Source organism: Acomys russatus, chromosome 5, assembly GCF_903995435.1.
Source record: "Acomys russatus chromosome 5, mAcoRus1.1, whole genome shotgun sequence".
NCBI lineage: Eukaryota > Metazoa > Chordata > Mammalia > Rodentia > Muridae > Acomys > Acomys russatus.
The window spans coordinates 49,903,062-49,923,001 of record NC_067141.1 but is presented as its reverse complement, the minus strand read 5'-3'; the positions used below and the strand labels follow the sequence as shown (position 1 = coordinate 49,923,001).

Sequence of the window (19,940 nt, the reverse complement as noted above, 5' to 3'; positions counted from 1 at the left end):
GTAGAAATAGCTCCCATCTATATTCTCCAGGGGAGCTAGGTGAATCTTATCTTCCATAGCACAGCCCTACTGTCTTTTTTTTTTTCCCCCTTCATCTTCTTTTTCTCTTTTGTTTGTTTGATTTGGTTTGGGTTTTTTGTTTTGTTTTGTTTTGTGTTTTTGTGTGTGTGTGTGTGTGTGTGTGTGTGTGTGTGTGTGTGTGTTTGTCTGAGACAGGGTTTGTCTGTGTAGCCTTGGCTGTCCCAAACTCCCTTTGTAGAGCAGGCTGGCCTCAAACTCACAGTGATCCCCCTGGCTCTGCCTCCCCAAGTGCTGGGATTACAGACGTGTGCCACCACACCCGGCTTACAACCCTATTGTCTTAGTTTGGCTTTTTATTGCTGTGAAGGGACACCATGACCATGACAGCTCTTAGTAAGGAGAACATTTAACTGGGGCTGGCTTACAGTTTCAGAGGGTTAGTCCATTATCACCATGGTGAGAAGCAAGGGAGTGTGCAGGCAGATGCGGGCTGGAGAAGGAGCTGCGAGTTCTACACCCTGATCCACAGGCAGCAGGAAGAGCGAGACCTTGGGCTTGGTTTGAGCATTTGAAACCTCAAAGCCCGCCCCCAATGACACACTTCCCCCAGCAAGGCCACACCTACTCCAACAAAGCCACGCCTCCTAATAGTGCCACTCCCTGTGAGCCTAGGGGGGCCATTTTCCTTCAAACCACTTCACTCATGCTGCTCTGAAAACAATCACGGGAGCCAGGCCACTTCATTTTGTTTTCCTATTGTTTCACCCACCTCAATTTTTTAAAGGTAATATTTGTACTAATTCTTAGAGAATTTCATACAGGCAAATACATGTACTTTGATCATGTTCACTCCCAACCCCTCTCCTCCCCCAAATCTACTCTTACCTTCCTAGCTCCTCCCAGCTTTGGATCTTTTTGTTTTTTATTTTCCCCTATGTCCTGTTACTCTATGAGTTGAGTTCTTCCAATTTATGGGTGTGGTGCCATACAGTGTTAGAGGGTCCACCTACTAGGGACCATGTCCTCACAACTGACTCTCCCCAGAAGCTAGAGACCGCCTGTGGGTAGTGCCTAGGCTGGGAATGTTGACCACGTCGACTTTCTGTCAGGGTTAGAAGACACTGTTGTTCCAAAGTCCTCCATGACCAGTGGCTCGTCTGCTCTCCCCACCCCCTCCTCTTGCCGTTTCACAGTCCTCTGACTTGGTGTCTTTCACACTCTTAGCCACAGTCCTGGTTAGGCCTAGAGGAAACAGCCCCAATTTGCCATCTGCCACAACAGGTTTGCACAGCTCTCTTCCCTTAAACGCTGCAAACACAGAAGAGCATCTTGAGATCTGGCCTCTGATAGCCGTTATGTTTAAACGCTGCCTCTTCCAGGGCCTCTTTGGATGAGAGTGCACACGTAGAAAATAACATCTGAACCTCATTGTTGGAATGGAGCTCTTCCCAAACCACTTGCTGGTGGTGGCCTGGCAGATGGAATCTGGGGTTTAACGGCCGCTGGGGTGACTCGGTTAGATGGATTTCCAGCTATTGCCACTGAGCCTCTGTTTGCAGCCTCTAGGCCTGCCCCAAATGACTACTCTCCTGCTGAGGACTGCATTCTCAGCCTCAGGCTAGCCACAGGCCCCTCAGACCAGTAAACAGTGCTAGCTGTTTGTTTTGTTTTGTTTTCGAGACAGGGTTTCTCTGTGTAGCCTTGACTGTCCTGGATCTCACTTTGTAGACCAGGCTGGCCTCGAACTCACAGAGATCCACTTGGTTCTGCCTCCCCAGTGCTGGGGTTAAAGATGTGTGACACCACCACCTGGCTAACACCAGCTGTCTTTATGCTCCAGGAAGCAGCTAGAAGCTCAGAGGAGGATGGGCAGAGGCCAACACTGAACTGTGAACATCCTGAAATTAGGCGTTGAGAAGGTCTCAAGGATTTTTGTGTTTCCCCTCATCGCAAACCTTCTGATGGTTATTCTGTTGGGCAGGTCTCTCTGAGATTATTTACCTAGAACTAGATAGATTTTTCTAGGTTTGAGTCTTTTTCTTAATCAGTTTCTTTCTTGTCATTGGTAGAAAGCATGCTTTAAAAATATGCAGCTTTGCCGGGAGCAGTGCCATGTGCCCATAATCCCAGCAGAAGCAGAGGCAGAAGGATCTCTGTGAGTTCAAGGCCAGCCTGGTCTGTAAAGTGAGTCCAGGACAGCCAAGGCTACACAGAGAAATCCTGTCTCAAAAAAATTAAAATAAAAAAGAAATAGGCAGCTTTAATGTAGTTAGTCTGACATTCTCACACTCGTGTTTTCAGACTAAAGCAGCCAGTCATGTTTATTCATTATAAAAGCCAAGCGGTTGAGGCTGCCTCCAGGGGCAGTGACTGCAGTTAGTTGTGAAGGCTGTCGGCTAAGAGTCAGTAGCATGGGTTATTTGGTTTGATCTGGTGTGCATGTTTTTGTGCTGTGTATGTGAGTGTGTGAGTAGGCATGCGCATGCCAGCACAGGCCTCCCTTTGTCACTGCCTTATTGCCTTAAGACAATGTCTCTCATTGCTAGAAGGTCACTGTTTGAGCTACCCTTGCTGGCATGTGAGTTCTTGGGTACCACATGTCTTTGTCCTCTTACCCCTAACTGCTGGGGGACACATTGCTGTGACCAGATTTTACATGCATGTTGGGGATTTGAACCCAGATCCTCATAGGGTAAGTATTCTTACCCACTGGCTCATCTTCTTAGGCTGGTAAAACCAACTAAAGAAATGTATCAACAGGTGGGCCGTAGAGTTTGGGAAGCTCCCAGGAGTGCTGATTGGTGATTAAGGATGACTTACTTGTTTATACTTTTAAAGACTTTATTTATATTATTTTATATCTATCTATATCTATATATCTTAACTTAGCCATTTCTTCAGTCCATCACTGTTTTTTGCTGTTGTTGTTTGTTTTGTTTTGTTGAGACAGAGTTTCTCTGTGTAGCCTTGGCTATCCTGGACTCACTTTGTAGACTAGGCTAGCCTCAAACTCACAGTAATCCACTTGCCTCTGCCTCCCAAGGGTTGGGATTAAAAGCATGCGCCACCACACCTGGCCACTGGTTTATTCTTGATGGTTGTGTCCTCAGCATCCCCCAATGGGTCTAGAAGGCCAGTCTGTTTATCATCTGGATCGAAGTGAACTGACCTTCATACGCTCCAATCTGACTGACTCTAGGTTGACTGTTCGACCACGCCCGTTCTCCCCCTCTTTCTTTTCCTCCCGTTGGGGTTTTGTTTTGAGACAAAGTCTTGATCTACGGCTTCAAATGTGTGATCCTCCTGCCTCTGCTTTGTGCTAGGATGACAAGTGGGCACCCCCTCATCTGGCTGACAGGGCTCATTTCTAATTCTTGGTCTGCAACCTGAAATTAAACCTTTGACAGGTCTTTGAAGAACCACATTAAATTCTGCATGCATCCTGTGAATACATATTTATTGATATGTACTAAAGATGCCCAGGATGAAGTTATTTGAACTTTAAAGTAAAGCTGCTGAATCTGTCAATGACCCTTTAGCTTTAGAAAACATTTGTGTAAAACGATCAGGGTTGTATCTCACTGTTGCAAGGAGATTTTAGGTCTTCAGAATAGAAGTCCCAGGTAGGCCAGTGGTCCTGTGACATGCTCCTCCCACCCCCCAGCTCCCTATACCCCCCCCACTAACCCCCCCCTGCCAGTTCCCTTCCCCCATTGCGGGGCACACAGCGTGTGGTGAACTGAGAGCAGACAAATGCGCAGTAGAGTAAATGAAGTCATTACTGCTGACTATTACCTTCTCAACTCCTCTTCGTCCTCTTCGTCTCTTGGTCCCCATGGAGCTATGAAAGGGCTGAATTGTTGAGTGATACTTACTTTCAGCTGACACCATGTTCTTGAACAGGGTATGTGGCTCACGAGTTTATTTTGGACACAAGACCCTTCAAGAAGTCTGCCAATATTGAGGCTGTGGATGTTGCCAAGAGACTCCAGGATTACGGTAAGAAGCCTTTGACATCCACACAATTGTCCTATAGGCTATGGACCATTTCTCAGGAGCACATGCAGTTGGGTACACAAGAACTGCATGCCCTGCTCCCCTGACTGTTACTCAGCCTCTGGCCAGGAGGTGAGCCAGAAGGAAGGGGGGGGAAGCTGCTATTGTCAGCTCACAGGGTGCCAAGAAGAGATGGTGAGGAACTGATTGTTAATTCATTAATAACCGCTTTCTCTGGCATTCTCATTTATTGTGTGTAATTCTGCACAATAGGAGAATCCAGTCACCGGGAGTCATGCATGAACCTCTCCTTAGGATGCATCAGTAAAGCTCTTTAAAAATGTCTAATGTGCCAGGCAGTGGTGGCTCTCGCCTTTAATCACAGCACTCAGGAGGCAGAGGCAGGCAGATCTATGAGTTTAAGGCCAGCCTGTGGTCTAGCCAAGGCTATACAGAGAAACCGTCTCTCAAACATCCCCCGGCACGCCCCCCCCCAATCCAATGCACATTTCTTCTTAAAACAAGTCATTAAGGAGCTGGGAAGGTGACTTGGTGGTTAAAAGCACTTTCTGCCCTCGCAGAGGACCCGGGTTCAATTGCCAGCATACAAAGTCAGGCATGGTGGCACATGCCTTTAATCCCCACACTTGGGAGGCAGAGGCAGGCGGATTGCTGTGAGTTCGAGGCCAGCCCGATCTACAAAGTCCAGGACAGCCAAGGCTAACACAGAGAAGCCCTGTCTCAAAAAACCAAAGCAAAAACAATTCCCAGCATCCAGAACCTATATGGTAGCATCCAATCCACCTCATGTAAGTAGCTCCATTCCTGAGTTAAGGGTCATGAACCAAGTATCTGTTTTTAGACTAGAATGGCTCCAGGTGTTGATGGTTCCAGGCGTGGGAGCCACTCAAGCAGAATATGGATTAAATTTGCTCACATGAGGCATTGATGACAGATTTTAATGGGTAATGAAATGAGCTTGTGCTTTAAAGGGCAGAAGAACTCCTTGCTGGTTAGGCAGCAACACAGATGTATGTTGTTGTCAAAGCCCATTGAGTCTTCACTAAGATCTGTAGCTCTTACTACAGAATACATAAATATTGAATTCTTGTTACTGATGGGCATTCTGCACTGCTTACAAAATGAAGCATTCTGATAGTTGCAGTGTTCTTTGAATTACATAAAAATATAAGCCTGGGCTGGCAGAACGGCTCTGTGGGTAAAGACATGTCTGCCAAGCCCGAGTTCAATCCCTGGGACATGTCTGCCAAGCCCGAGTTCGATCCCTGGGACCCACATGATGGAATGAATTGACTCCCTAAATGCTCCCAACACACGAACCCACACATGCACGCGTGTGCCAAAAACACAAAAAACACACTTTACAAATAAGATGGGTGGATGTGTGATAAAGCAGACATCACTGAAGAATTTCTAGGGGCTGTGCGAAAGCATCGCTACAGTGCTTCCAAATGACCCACGTACTTAGAAATTCTTATTAAAACAGTGTTGGCAAGCCAGTAGGTAAGGCATGGATGCAGTAGGTAAGGCATGGATGCGTGGCAACAGCACCCTGTGGAGTGCTGAGACCTGCCAGAATTTGGGGACTCCAGTCTCTAGAGCAAGCTTAGCTGGGAGGCACTTGGGCTGGGGACATTGTGCTTGATATATTGGAGATGGGCAAGGGAGATGGCCCACTGGAAATTTACATGAGCCTCAAGAAGGGCCTGAGTTTAGTTTCTAGTACTACACACCAAAAATGGTCCACAGATTTGTCTAGGAAACGAGCGGAAGGTGGGTTCTTTGTCTGGAAAGATCTCTTTTGATCATGTTTTTTTTGTTGTTGTTGTTGTTGTTGGTTTTTGTTTTTGTTTTTGTTTTCGAGACAGGCTTTCACTGTATAGCCTCGGCTGTCCTAGACTCACTCTGTAGACCAGGATGGCCTCGAACTCACAGAGATCCGCCAGCCTCTGCCTCCAGAGTGCTGGGATTAAAGGCGTACACCACCACACCCGGCTTGATCATGTTTTTATTTCTTAATTCATCTTCCAAGGAAAAACTTACACAGAAACCTCAGGTATATTAGGCAAAAGGTTTTGCACATGCTGACCCTGCCTCAGTTTCTTTGCATGGTAAACGGGGACAGCGAGCTTTGATTGCTTCCTTATTAAATCCTGATTGGTTGGTTCATCATAAAAAGGGTGTTGTTGTTGTTGTTTTGTTATTTCTTTTAAAATGCTGTGGTTTGCGTCTCACACCTTGGGGAGGCTCTAAGTATGTGCTCTGCAGCTGAGTGTCAACTTCAGTCTAGAAAGATTCTCAAACATGAAGGGAAATGGAAATTCCAGTCTAATTGTCACATGATGACTTGCTAATACCTAATATGTGTGTGTGTGTGTGTGTGTGTGTGTGTGTGTGTGTGTGTGTGTGTGTCATAATATTTGTTGTAAAGTGCCACGTGTAAAACTGTACCTTTGCATACTTTGGTTTAAGCCCACTCCTCTGGCCTCCCCTTGCAGGATTCCACGCCCCCACCATGTCCTGGCCTGTGGCAGGGACTCTCATGATTGAGCCCACTGAGTCAGAGGACAAAGCGGAGCTGGACAGATTCTGCGATGCTATGATCAGCATCCGGCAAGAGATCACTGACATAGAGGAGGGCCGCATCGACCCGAGGGTCAACCCCCTGAAGGTACACAACATCCCAGAGAGTTGAAAATGGTAGCTGGAGAGTGTGCTGAGCCTTCCTGAACTCTCTGTGATGACTAGGCTCCTGCAGTTTCTTCTATCTTCCTGAATGGAAGTGGTGGATGGCAGAGGTACAGTGGTTACTTGGGTAACCTTGGCTGTAGGAGCTGTGGACTCCGCCTGTATATCCAACTGACTGTGAAAGGGGGGAGTGGAGGAAAGAGGCTCCATAGTTGGAGAATCCTTTTCATTCTGTTCGATCCTCTGTGTCATAGCATTCCCTACTTCTTCATGGGTTTCTCCGTATGAACACAGTTCTTGTGTTGGCATGGCCACTTGAGACCAATTTAATTGGTATTTGATCTAGCCTGGGAGCTTTGCAGTGCTTACATGGAAAAAAGTTCAACATTTCCCCAACCTCTTCCAAAACACACTCTTTTTTAAGAGTCCTACATTTCTGGTTCAGTGTAAACATAAATCAGGAGGAGACAGCTTGCGGATACTCCGTAGATGGCAGTAGCATCTTCATGGCCATAAGCCAGAGAATGAGATGCTCAGGCAGGGTCAGAGACCCCTGCCTGGAGGTGCCTTGTGGAGATACTAGAAGGCAAGAACCTTGCTTGAAATACTGCATCAAGGGAGAATCCTCCTCCTACTGGGATGCTATGTTTTCAGGTGTGACAATGGATGCTCGGTGTTACTCCGTGCGTTGTATATAAACAGTGGAAATGGGAGTTACCAGATTCAGGGTGAGAGTCATCGCTGGGGTAGAGCTGTGAGTGTGTGGGCAGCATCTCCTGTGCCTGCTGTTTTACTTTGAAAGGTGAAGCAAGTATGATTTTTAGGGGGAAAAACAATTATTATGCAACTTTTCTACTATTTGACATACTTCCTCTTAAAAAAATGTCACTGACAGCCCCACCCGCCCTCCAGTTCAAGCAAAACAGCAGCTTTGTCTCAGTGGGTTTCCATCAGCTGGATGGTTGGGGTGAGGTGTGGGAGAAAGCACACTGTTCTGACCTGACCCTCTGCCACCATTTCTCTGTCCAGATGGCTCCACACTCCTTGACCTGTGTCACGTCCTCCCACTGGGATCGGCCATATTCTAGAGAGGTAGCAGCATTTCCACTGGTAAGTTCTCTGAACTGAACTCTGCTAACCACAGTGTTATTATGGCCTCTGTTGCCCCTGAGGGTTTTCCTACCTACAAGCTCATTATAAAAAGCGAATCTGGGATAGCTGCTGAAGTGTAGATTAAGATGAGGAACAAAACTAGGCATGGTAGCACACGCCTTCAAGGAGGCCCAGCACTCTGGGAGGCAGAGGCAGGTGGATCGCTGTAAGTTCGAGGCCAGCCTGGTCTACAAAGTGAGTCCAGGACTGCCAAAGCTACACAGAAAAACCCTGTCTCAAAAAGAGCCAGAAACAAAGCCAACAACAACAACAACAAAAAAGGAAGACTCGGCCCTCAAGGGTAATCTGAGCTCATTGAAAACATCAGTCACTGGCCCAGGAATGCACAGGAATAGGGCATCAACAGTGAGCAGCAGTCCTAGTCAGACGGGTCAGTGTGGTCTCTACCAGCATCCATCAGGAGGTGGAGTGTAGCGTGATCTGACTTTTCTTCTAAAGATTGATTTATTACTTGTATGTGTGCGGCAGGGCTGGGGGTTGTGTGCGCGTATGAGTTTATGTGTACCCTGCCTGCACAAGCCCTGGAGGTAAGGCTATCAGATTCACTGAGACTTGAGTTTCAGGTCTTGTGGGCTACCATGTCGGTACTGGGATCTGAACCTAGGTCTTCTATGAGAGCAGAAAGTGCTCTTAACCAACAAGCCATATCTCCAGTGCCCTGCCTTTCCATTTTGATTCTTATATGGAAAAGGCATCTTCTAGTCCCAGAGGCACAGAGACAATTGTGAAAAGCAATTGTGAAAAGAAAATTGTGAAAAGCGTGGTTTTTTTTTAGCACCAGTGGGGCTGTGGCTTGTGGGAACACCAATCGCCTTTCCCCAAAGGAGGCCACAGAACATGCCAGAGCACCCATCTTTTCCTTTGCAGCCCTTCGTGAAACCAGAGAACAAATTCTGGCCAACCATTGCTCGGATCGATGACATTTTTGGAGATCAGCACCTCGTCTGTACCTGCCCGCCCATGGAGGTCTATGAGTCTCCGTTTTCTGAACAGAAGAGGGCTTCTTCTTAGTCTTTCCTCCTGGAGTTCGAAGGACTGGTCCGATGCCTCTCTCTGGAGCATTTGACAAGCAAGGATACTTCCTCTCCTGCATGTGGCTCACGTGGTTTTATATGCTGTATATCTCTGTAATCTTTCAAGGTCGTGTGAACACAGCATGGTGAGTGGCTGCTGCCTGCTGCCGCAAGGTAGAAGCTATTCCTGCTGCCTTGATTTTGGGACCTATTTAGTTTTCCGAGTAGAAAATTTGGAGTACGCTATCCAATGTTAACTTTTTAATTCCTATGCTGGGAATTCAATAGACAATTCTTTTTTGTTCCAAATAAGTCCCTGTGGCCTGTGCCCTCTGTGGGAAATCCCAGGGCAAATGTTTACATTTTATATACACTGAAGAACCCTTCCTCACTAATGTGCCTGATCTGTCACAGCATTTCTGAGTGTTTTCCTTTCACTGTGTGGATTTTTTTTATCTGCTTTTATTAGTGTTCTAATAAAACTGAGTTTGAATAATGCCTTCCCATTTTATTTTTGCACCCATGATGCCTAAGACGCAGAGGGACCGGAAGGACAGTGAGAACACTACATTTATATTACCACTCTTGCTTTTGACTAAGGACAGTGTGTACAGCCTGCTTACAGAGACGACCACTCTGGCCCTGTTCATCACGGGTCATATGGAACTTAACCTCAACTTACGGAAGTTCAAGTGGCAGTTTCTTCGGCTCATTTAGCAGTAAGCCAGAGATAACAAGCCAGAGGCTCGTGGTCCTGTGTGGGGAAGGGAGGAAGCCTCGGGTGAATGTGGAAGGAGTGGGCGAAGTCAAGAGTAAATGTGTGTTAATTGACAAGGACTAGTGACTCAGACTCATGGAAGTTGGCAGAGCCTTACCCATGTCAAGCTCAGGAAATTGGCCAAGAGTTCCTGGTCTCTGTGCAGATGTTGGCCGTATGTTTGGAAACGAGTGACCACAGCTTTGTCCTCCTGAGTGACTGCAGCCTGAGACTGTCCCCTACACAGACCTCCCATTGAGACAAACCAACTCCTCCTGCTGAACATGCTAAGGCTGCTGAAGTTCCAGCTTTTTGCATAGTTGGTGCCACTTCATCAGAACAAGCGTGGTCCACCCAGCCCCAGCATTTGTGTACATCCGTGTCTGTCTGTCTGTCCTTCCTTCGTTCCCTTGTCACCTCAGTCAGGTTTCCAGGACCAGGCTGTTCTGGGTGCAGCAAGCCTCCAATGATGGTCTCCAGTGTCTTCTGCATACAGTCCACAACTTATGACTTCAAGATGGCTGCTCTCCATCCAGGAATCTTAAATGGGGTGCGGGTACAAAAAGCAAATGGCAGATTCCATCTTCCCTTGAAAAGTTTCCAAGCAGTTTCACCCACTAACTTCGGATTACTTTTTAGCGAGAGCCTCCCTCCTAGCTACAAGGGAGTATAGAGAGTCCTATCTGGGCAATGCTGGTGCCCAAGATGGAATGTCTATTAACTTGAGAAAGGGGAAAGGATGAGTTTGAGGTGGGCAGCTGGCCCACCTGCCACAAATAAGTTAGCCCAAAAGTTGCAGTCACCTGCAATGTTCTTACCCTGACAGTTACTACCTGTTGCTGCAGTGTTGCTTACCTGCCTTCTTGCAGGGGGAATCACCCCAACAATTACTCAACCACTAAGCTTCTTGCTAATGACCTAAACAGGTTTGTGTGCTCCTGTGAATTCTCTGCATGGGTCCACATATCTGCACACACAAAAAGCATATATATACACACACAACAATTTGTTTCAGCCTAACAAAAGCAGTACCGAAGCAATGGAGTCCTTGGTTCTTTTCCTCGCCTAATAATTAGCTATGGAGCACATCTCAGGCACTAAGAATCTAAACGTCACATTTGACTCTCACCAAATACACAGATTCCAGGGGTTACACACTTCATAAGGGGGAGAGCCAGAATTTGAACCTAGCTCTAGTGCCTAATAGCCAAACGGGAGTCTAGGCTGCCATGGCAACAGCAAACCTGAACGAGACTGCTTTTCCTGAGCAGGAAACATTTTCTAAGCGTAGGCGAGCATCTGAACACAGTGGGCCTTTCTCTGGAAGCACCAGCAAGTGAAAAATAGATGGAACTCACAGCTGTGCTCTACTTTGCTAAAGTGCTTGCAGCCGGTTGCTAAGGTCACCTCCCCAGCTGGCCACCTGTATTTATCTTCAGAATGTAACATAGGTAACCACTTGTCCTGCATGATCATCCCTCTCACTGCGTTTACCTCATGCTATGCTGGTCCTCTGCCACCTCCAAGTCTTGGCCTGTAAGGGATTTTCCACTGGAAGCACTGTCCCCTCAGCCCCCACCCCCTTACACTTTGCTTGGCTCCTGTTAGTTCCCCATATCTCAGCACCTTGTAAAGGTCTTCCTCGTATCCCTGAGAAATGGGTGATTTTGTTTTCTATCTCCCCACTGTTCGTATCTGCCTGCTAGACTAAGTGAGAACAGGACTTTATCTCAGTTCTCACTGGATTCCTAGCGATGAGTGAGGGCCTTCTGTGCTGTGTTCAATTAGAACTAGTATCTTGTGACTAAAGGAATGATCCTGAGTCATGCTGCATCGAAACCAGTACTTGCAATGTCTGCTGATGTGCAAAAACACCCAGCCTTGAAGACAGCCTCTGGCTTCGTGTACAATGTGGCCCTAATTAAAGTTTTGCTTATTCTAGTGAAACAAACCCTAAAGTTTAGCCTTCGAGCTATTCTTAGCTGAACAGTGGAGTTGCATTAAACACAAAGTTATGTGGATGTGCCTTTGAGCAGTTTTAGACTAGGAGTCTGTGCAAGGTCTGTGCCTGTGTCCTGTGAGCAGGAATCCCTGTCTCCTCATGTCCTGGACTCCAGGCCCATCTAGGAATGGTCCTCTGACAGGTTGGTTCGAAGCAATGAAATCCATTTGCCTTGGTCCGATCTGGCCTGATGCCCTGCAGTGCTGACAAGTCACTTTTATATATATATATATATTTTATTAATTTATTCTTGTTACATCTCAATTGTTATCCCATCCATTGTATCCTCTCATTCCTCCCTCCCTCCCATTTTCCCCTTACTCCCCTCCCCTATGACTGTGACTGAGCGGGACCTCCTCCCCCTGTATATGCTCATAAGGGTATCAAGTCTCTTCTCGATAGCCTGCTGTCCTGCCTCTCAGTGCCACCAGGCCTCCCCATCCAGGGGACGTGGTCAAGGCTAAGATCAAAAATTAAGTGACACCACATCCTGGCGAGGATGTGGAGAGAGAGGAACACTCCTTCATTGCTGGTGGAATGCAAACTAGTACAGCCACTTTGGAAATCTATCTGGTGCTATCTCAGGAAACTGGGAATAGGGCTTCCTCAAGACAAGTCACTTTTAAAACTATTTGTCTCCCCATCCAGGGGATGTGGTTAAATACGGGGCACCAGAGTTTCTGTGAAAGTCATACCCCACTCTCCACTCAATTGTGGAGAATGTCCTGTCCATTGGCTAGATCTGAGTAGGGGTTCGAAGTTTACTGCACATATTGTCCTTGGCTGGTGCCATAGTTTGAGCAGAACCCCTGGGCCAAGATCTGCCCATCATAATGTTCTTCTTGTAGGTTTCTAGGGCCCTCTGGATCCTTCTATTTCCCCATTCTCCCATGCTTCTCTCTCCCAGAGTCCCAATAGGATATCCTCCCCTCTGTCCCACTTTCCTGGTAAGTGAAGACTTTCATGGGACATGCCCCTTGGGCTAGTGTGCAGATATAAGTGAGTATATACCATTTGAGTCTGCTTCTGGGTTAACTCACTCATTACGATCATTTCTAGTTCAATCCATTTGTCCACAAATTTTGGGAATTCCTTGTTTTTAATAGCCGAGTAGTATTCCATAGTGTAAATGTACCACAGTTTCTTTATCCATTCTTCTAAGAAGAGAGACTTGATACCCTATGAGCATACACAGGGGGAGGAGGTCCCCCTCAATCACAGTCATGGGGGGTGGGGGGAAGTAGTGGGAAAATGGGAGGGAGGGAAGAATGGGAGGATAAAAGGAATGGGATAACAATTGAGATGTAATACAAATAAATTAATAAAATATATTTTAAAAAGAACTACTAGTCTCAGGTGGCCTCTACACCCAGAAGGGACACTTCACTCCTGTATCTGGTCAAGAAACTATATATTTTGTCATTGAATACATCATACCCCTCTTCCAGATAAAAGACTGCATTTCATCTATTTTTCTGTTCATACTTTAGAGAACTTTGTGGAACACTAAGTCTTCAGAGGCTGAATTTTTGTCAGTCTTGTGTCAGTTTGTGGGGTGGGGTGGGCCAGGAGAGTCCTAGGGATCTAGCTGAAGGCTTTCCTTGCACATTCTAGGCAGGTCCTCTAACCTGAATTACGTGCCCAGCCCTTTAAAGCCAATCCTATGTTTAGAAAAGACCCTTTTGGCTTGGCTGAGGCTTTCTGTAGCTGCTCCAAATTAGGCGTACTTTGTTCAGTTAGGTTCAGCCCTGCCTGAACCAAGCCAAGAAATCATCTCCCCCTCGCCGGTTCCCCACCAGGTGCCCTATCTACCAACCAAATAATGCAATTGGAAGGGCACTAAGCAGGCGCCCAAGCTGGAGGCCAAGGCTAAGGTTGCCAGAGGTAGGGGAGTGAATGTCCCAGGGGCTTGAAGGTGAAATTCGGAGCGCAGGGTTGATGAAGGGGCTCCAGAGTTGCCATAGAAATCCAGGGTGCAATAGTAGCCTAGTGTAGGGTGCCCTAAGATTTATGGTCATGTCTTTTCCCCTCTGCCGCACCTCTTTCTTCAATTTCTTTTGTTATTGTGATTCCCATCCAAGTTCACGGACTGCCCTCGTGATGGAGAACCTTGATTGGATCTGAAAATCAACCAAGAGACTTGTCCCTGGCAGATCTTCGGGGGCATTTCCCGGAGTCCTTACTCCTGTAAGGGCAACGCCTTCCGTCAGCACCCAGATGTGAAGCAGCTATACTCTGCCCACCCATCTCTGCCCCTTGCTTGTGACTCATCTGCTCTGCGGCTGTGGTCGCTGCTGCCATTGAGCACTTCTTTCAGCCCTCCAAAATGGACTAAACCCAGTGATTCTCTCGGAGTCCTCCAGGCCGTGAGCAGCAGATGAGGCATCAAGCAACTACTGGCTTCTGAGCTTCTCCAGTGTGCCATCACTGCTGAAAGGGCCCAGCCCCTCCTGTGTTAAGCTGATGCAATCAATCCTTTTCATAATGGTCTGTGCTGTTCCTGCTGAGGACCCTGGTACACTCTAGTCCCTACCCTGGAATAGTCATATGCTGCCAAGCTTGAGCTTCAGAAACATGTCCCCGGAGCCTCCCACAGCTCAGGGTGAGAGATCTCTCTGTTAGAACTGGATTGCTGCTCTCCGGTCACCCAATGGTTTGCTCAGGAAATGTGGCAAGAGACAGGATCGGGTTCCAAGAACTGGCAAAGGTTTTCCATAAAAGCAGTGTGTTGTTAAATAATGGTGTGATGAGCTTTGGTAAATAAGCCAATAACCCAGCCCTTTCTTCTACATCATTATTCCTAAGGGGAGTATTTGTACAAACCCATAAAACACTGTATCAATACGCTCCCCGAGTCAAAGAAGATGCCTTGTTTTTCTGTCTTAATTTTTTTTTTTTTTTTTTTTAATACTTCTAAACCGTGAGCTGTTGGGCTGGGGTTGTAGCCCCGAGCCTTTACTTGGCATTCAATGAGGGCCTAGGTCCTCAGCACCACTAACATACAACAAACAATATGCAAGCATAAATAAGTCAATCAAAATGGAGTTATAATTCTAAATTAAACAGACTGTTTTAAAAAAAAGTGGATTAGCCTTATTCTGTTATGGATTTCAGAAGAATGAACCAAGTATTTGTTTATCCACTGGAGTCAACATACCACTAACAAAATATTAAAAACGGATTGCAGGGGAAGGCAGGAAACCAGCTGCAGGGAGCTCAGGGTACTTTCTATTAAGCTCTGCAAACCTAAAACTACTCTTAAAAACTGAAGTCTGTTTACTAAAAAGCAATCCGCACACTGCAGATCTCATTTCCTTATTTTCTGAAGACATCTAACTACTTAGGTTCTTATCAAGGCACACACACAGGAATACACAGAGGCACATACAGACCCATAGTTTATGAGTTTATGTGACAATGATTACAGAGTGTGTCAACCCTGGCCCCACATATCATTCATGGCTCCTATGACAAGTTTAATCTCTATGAACTGCAAAGGTTAATTTGATATGCACAGCCTGGGTAGCAAAGGCTCCGGATGAAATTGGCAACAAATTACATCAACTAATAATATCCCCAGTCTTGCGCCACCCTCTCTGCCCTTTAATTAATAATATATATGTAAAATGTAATATAATATACATGAGACAGGGTCTTTCCGTGTAACCTTGGCTGTCTTGGACTTGCTTTGTAGGCCAGGCTGGCCTCCAACTCATAGTGATTCGCCTACCTCTGCCTGAGTGCTGCGATTAAAGGCATGTGCCATCATGCCCAGCTCCTATTACATAACTTAAAGGTCAGGTCTTCATAGCTTCTCATATGATTTTTACTGTATTTATCTGTGCTTGCGGAGGACAAGGGCAGATGTCACGAATCCTTCCTTTATGGTTTTCCATCTTTATTTTTTGGGATGGTCTCTCACTGAACCTGGAGTTCATCCATTGTTAGGCTAGCAGGCCAGTAGGCCACCTGTTCCACACCCCTCTACCCCCAGGTTACAGGCGCATGCTGCCATTAGTTCTAGAAGACTCAGGTCCTCATGCCTGCCTGTTAAGAACTTGGCAGCCCCATGGATCCTTATTCAACAGAGAGCAATTTCTCATAAGCATCTTCGTCTGTATTTGACCCATCTGATCTTTGTGGGAAACCTAGAACTTTATTCTAGTAAACACAATATATACAACTCAGTGGCATGAGAGCATTGATGAGCATCCCCACCAAAGTCTATCAAAGAGGCTGGGCTTGGTTGGAAGTACTGAAGTGTGCTAATAACAGGGACATTTCTAATCCTAAGCTAGGAAGCTGTGCTGTGGATCAGGACAGGAATAAAGGTCAGACCAGTACAAAGAACAGCAAGAGCAGTGGAGAATTTTTAACATACAAGGGAGGACAGACAGGGTGTTTTGAGGGTGTGTTGTTTTAACATACAAGGGAGGGCGGGCAGGGTGTTTTAAGGGTGTGCTGTTTAGCTTCGGAGGCTCTGGAGCAGGTGGGAGGTGAGGAGAGCGAAGAGGATTCAGCGAAGTCTCTGGTCGGTGTGGGGATGTCTTCCCACGAAAGCTAACAATCTTCACATTTAAAGAGCTTTTTAATGGCACTGCATGAAAAGAACCACAAGGGTGCAGTTAGCACGCTTTACCTCACGCTTTTACAGCAGATGAAGGGAAACTGCAGCATGGCTTCAGTCCTGTGCACTGGACTGTAACTGCACAAGTAAAAGCATATGTACACACCTCAGTATGAGTCTTGATTTTCTACAAAAGTGCTTTGAGGAGAACAAAAAAACTTGGAAGGACCCAACTGTTTTTATGTAACAACTGAAGTCATAAACTCCTAGAAAACAGGGTGGAATCCAGAGGCCCATGAGCGGCCAGTCATCCGTAGGAAAACGCAGATTTCCCCAATGGTTGCTGCCACTGAGGGCTTTCTCCCAAACTGACACCTGCTGCTGGGAGTCTGAGCAGCCATGGGGCCTTTGCAGGCATTCCTGAGGAGCCTGGCATGAAGAATGGGAAGAAAGGAAGAGTCAACATGCTTCTCCACACAGAAACCCTAAGACAGAAAATCTAGATGCTTTAACTGATTAAAAGCTATTTCAAAAGACAGAGATGACAATCCTCCCCCTAAGAGATGCCTGGACAGGCTATGCAATTGCCAGTAGAAAGGACAAAAGCTAGTATCGTTTTGAAAGAGGGCACCTCATTTGAGAAAAATGGCACCACTAGATTGGCCTGTAGGCAAGTGAATGGGGCATCGTGACTAACAACTGATGTGGGAACATAAAAAACAAGCACCTTCTATTGGCAGATGTAATAGCCTGTCACTAGCTAATCATAATACCTCATTTCCAGAACCTTACTTTGAACTGAATGTGACAGAGCAAAAGAAAAAACTGGTTTTCTATCTATCCAGAGGTCAGAGCCTACACAGGATCAAAGCACAGTTTTGAGCTCCAATTACCCAAGTTTACCTCACAGGCAGAGATGGGCTTAATGATATCTGCCTCTTAATGGTTGGAAGGATTATACTAACACACACACACACACACATTTTGTGACTTCCAAATTAGCCTAATTTATTTAGTGAGTTCCGGGCTGGCCAGGGCTACATAGTGAAGCACTGTCTCAAAAAATGCAAATGAATAATATAAATTTTCAATATTTGTATTGAACATTCAGTATTTAATACTGTTGACAATAGATGTGTATACATTGGTGTGTATTTGGCCTACTTTCTGAAATATTCTCATTTCTGAAGTAGGAAGTAGCACTCATAACACTATGAAAAATCTAAGATAAAACCTGCATGTGACAGAGCATGGGGAGAGAGGGCTTGGCAGGCCACTTGTTCAGTTCCCAGAACCCACTCTGGGTGGCTCATAACCACCTGTTACTCCAGTTCTAGGGGGCTGATGCCCTTTTCTGGTCTCTTGGGTATCTGCACACATGCACACAGTACACATACAGATGTGCAAGAACACATACATACCCATAAGTAAAATTAACAAAAATCTATGAGTATCATAGAACAGTCAGAATGCTCTTTTGAAGGATACCCTAATTTACAATTAAACCAGAGGTGAAATGCACCATTGTGTCAGACTTCATTCTAGCTTTCATGTACAAAAATCAATGTAAAAATGTTTCTTTCAATAAGACACAATGAAAACCAAAAGTTAATTTACAAAAATCCACTGAACAAGCCAGAAGAATGCAAGCAACATTTTCTGATCATAAAATATTTATTAAGGTATACTCTTAAGGAATATAGTGAATATAAAATGTAGGATCACAATGTGAAGCAATTTCAGTCTTCTCAAAAGCCAGTACTGCAGATGGAAACCACTCGTAAGAATTACGAATCGCCAGACAGGACAGAAGTGGCTTTTCACGCCCTTGAGCTTCAGACACCTCGTCATTGCAAAACCACACATTACACTAATGCAGCAACAATGCAGCAACAACGCATTCATATTGTTCTCATTAGTAATTAGTAGTCAATTTGCATAAAACACCAGAAAAAAACCACAATGGAGATCACAAATGAGTTAAAAAGTGAACCTGTTCTTGCCAAACAGACACGGTGATGGAAATAGACATTAAAAAGGTAGAGTGCATATCACAGAAGCTGCATTCGTCCCAACAATCCCATCTGTCTTCTTTCCCAGAAAAGCAAATTACAAGAAACAGGCACAACTAATATTTGGGAGGCAGTGTGTAGCTAAAATCTCATTTAACTAATTAGTCAATGATTTTTAAAGTCCCCATAAATCTTTTCTGTCCTGAGGTAGTTGCAAAATAAATCATAAATTGGGTATCAACTACAGTGGAGGCTTTGACTCTTCATTCATTACAATTAGTTGTTACGGAGAACTACCTTTGATACCTAAAAGACAGCTGAGAATGAGCCTCTTACTACACACACAGGAGGATGGCTGTGAGGAAGAGCAGCAGATGCTTCCAGACGAGAGATATGGTCCAGCATTGCCTTGCTCTCCCCACTCATTTCAGACTCAGTATTGTCCAAAAAGCCGCCAGCAATAACACAGAAGCACGCAGATCACCGCCCTTTGCTGTAGCCAGGGAAGAAAAGGTCAAGTAGAGTCTGGAGGGTCTCATTTGGAATCATGGTGTAATTTTGGCCAAGATCATGCCGGCAAGCAGGGCAGGAGAAAACCTGGGCCTTAAAAGAGCGCTGCAAGCAATCCTAAGGTAAAACAAATGAAAAACACAGGGAGAGGACAGAGAGAAAACAATTTCAATTATATGGAAAATTACTCAACAAGTTATGTTTTTAATAAAAACTAGATACTTCCTGCTCACTACAAGAGAGCAGCCCAGGATGAGCAGTTGTGAAGGTCTGAACCTGTACTACGCTGTGAGACTTCAGGTAAATGGCTGAGTAGCTCGTGTCTCCATCTCCTCAGCCAGAGTAGGCATGTGTCCCATCACCTTAACCTTAAGGCTGGATTTAATCCTCAAAGAACCCTAAAGAAATTAAGCTTCTGCTGCTCACAATGAAGATACATGTCATCAAAGCATTAAAGGTAATAGGTCCTAAGTCCAGAGCTTACTGACAGGTGGGTAGGCATGGACGCCTACACAAAAGATGTATCCATTTCACAGCGGAAACCAGAGCTCTAAGGTGAGACCAGTACCCAACAAGCTTCTAATCCTGGCTTAGTTAAAGCTCTATTTTCCTTTTGTACCTCATGGACAGCACAATACTCACTTCACCCGAGCATCCTGACTTCTTATCAAGTGCAGTAACTCAGTTTGCAGCACAGGGTGTAAACTCTGCATTCTCACCATAGTGACCCGGCTGCTTATTCCCCACTGCACTCCTTCCTCAACCCCAGGCACAGTAGAATATGTATGAGAATTACTGCTATGGAATTTTACATTGCATTTACCTTCAAGATGTAATTAGAAAGTCTTCTAACTACTAACGGGCCGTTAACTAGCCTTCATGGAAAGACGGTTGGTTGTATGCTAAAGCAGGTGGCACCCATTGTGCCGGGTCAGGCCTACCAGGGAAAGGTGGAGCTGCACTTACCTTACAGACGTTGTGAAAGCATTCTGTTGTGACAGGCTGGTACACCAGTTCTTGGCAGCAGACACACATAAAAGACTGCTCCAATTTTTTCAGAAAATTCTACAAGGTGCCCAACAGAGGAGGAAAGAAGAAAAGATTAGCAGCTCAATATATACTAATGATTCTAAATGATGACAGAAAATCTGCCTTTGTCAAATTTAACATGCTCTCTACT

The 19,940-nt window shown here is 45.7% G+C and overlaps 2 protein-coding genes across 2 annotated transcripts in view; one reads left to right on the top strand and one right to left on the bottom strand.

Annotated features, from left to right (window-relative positions):
* The window catches only part of Gldc (glycine decarboxylase), an 84,673-nt gene extending 75,528 nt beyond the window's left edge, over positions 1 to 9,145 (top strand). The window contains exons 22-25 of the mRNA XM_051146327.1: positions 3,925 to 4,020; positions 6,537 to 6,709; positions 7,756 to 7,836; positions 8,767 to 9,145. Of these exons, the coding sequence (XP_051002284.1) occupies positions 3,925 to 4,020; positions 6,537 to 6,709; positions 7,756 to 7,836; positions 8,767 to 8,910 (494 nt within the window). The 3' untranslated portion in view covers positions 8,911 to 9,145. The remainder of the gene's footprint in view (positions 1 to 3,924; positions 4,021 to 6,536; positions 6,710 to 7,755; positions 7,837 to 8,766) is intronic.
* An 8,982-nt stretch (positions 9,146 to 18,127) lies between these two features.
* The window catches only part of Uhrf2 (ubiquitin like with PHD and ring finger domains 2), a 67,152-nt gene continuing 65,339 nt past the window's right edge, over positions 18,128 to 19,940 (bottom strand). The window contains exons 15-16 of the mRNA XM_051146326.1: positions 19,727 to 19,825; positions 18,128 to 18,877 (exon numbers count right to left, since the gene is read on the bottom strand). Coding sequence (XP_051002283.1) covers positions 18,731 to 18,877; positions 19,727 to 19,825 — 246 coding nt within the window. The 3' untranslated portion in view covers positions 18,128 to 18,730. The remainder of the gene's footprint in view (positions 18,878 to 19,726; positions 19,826 to 19,940) is intronic.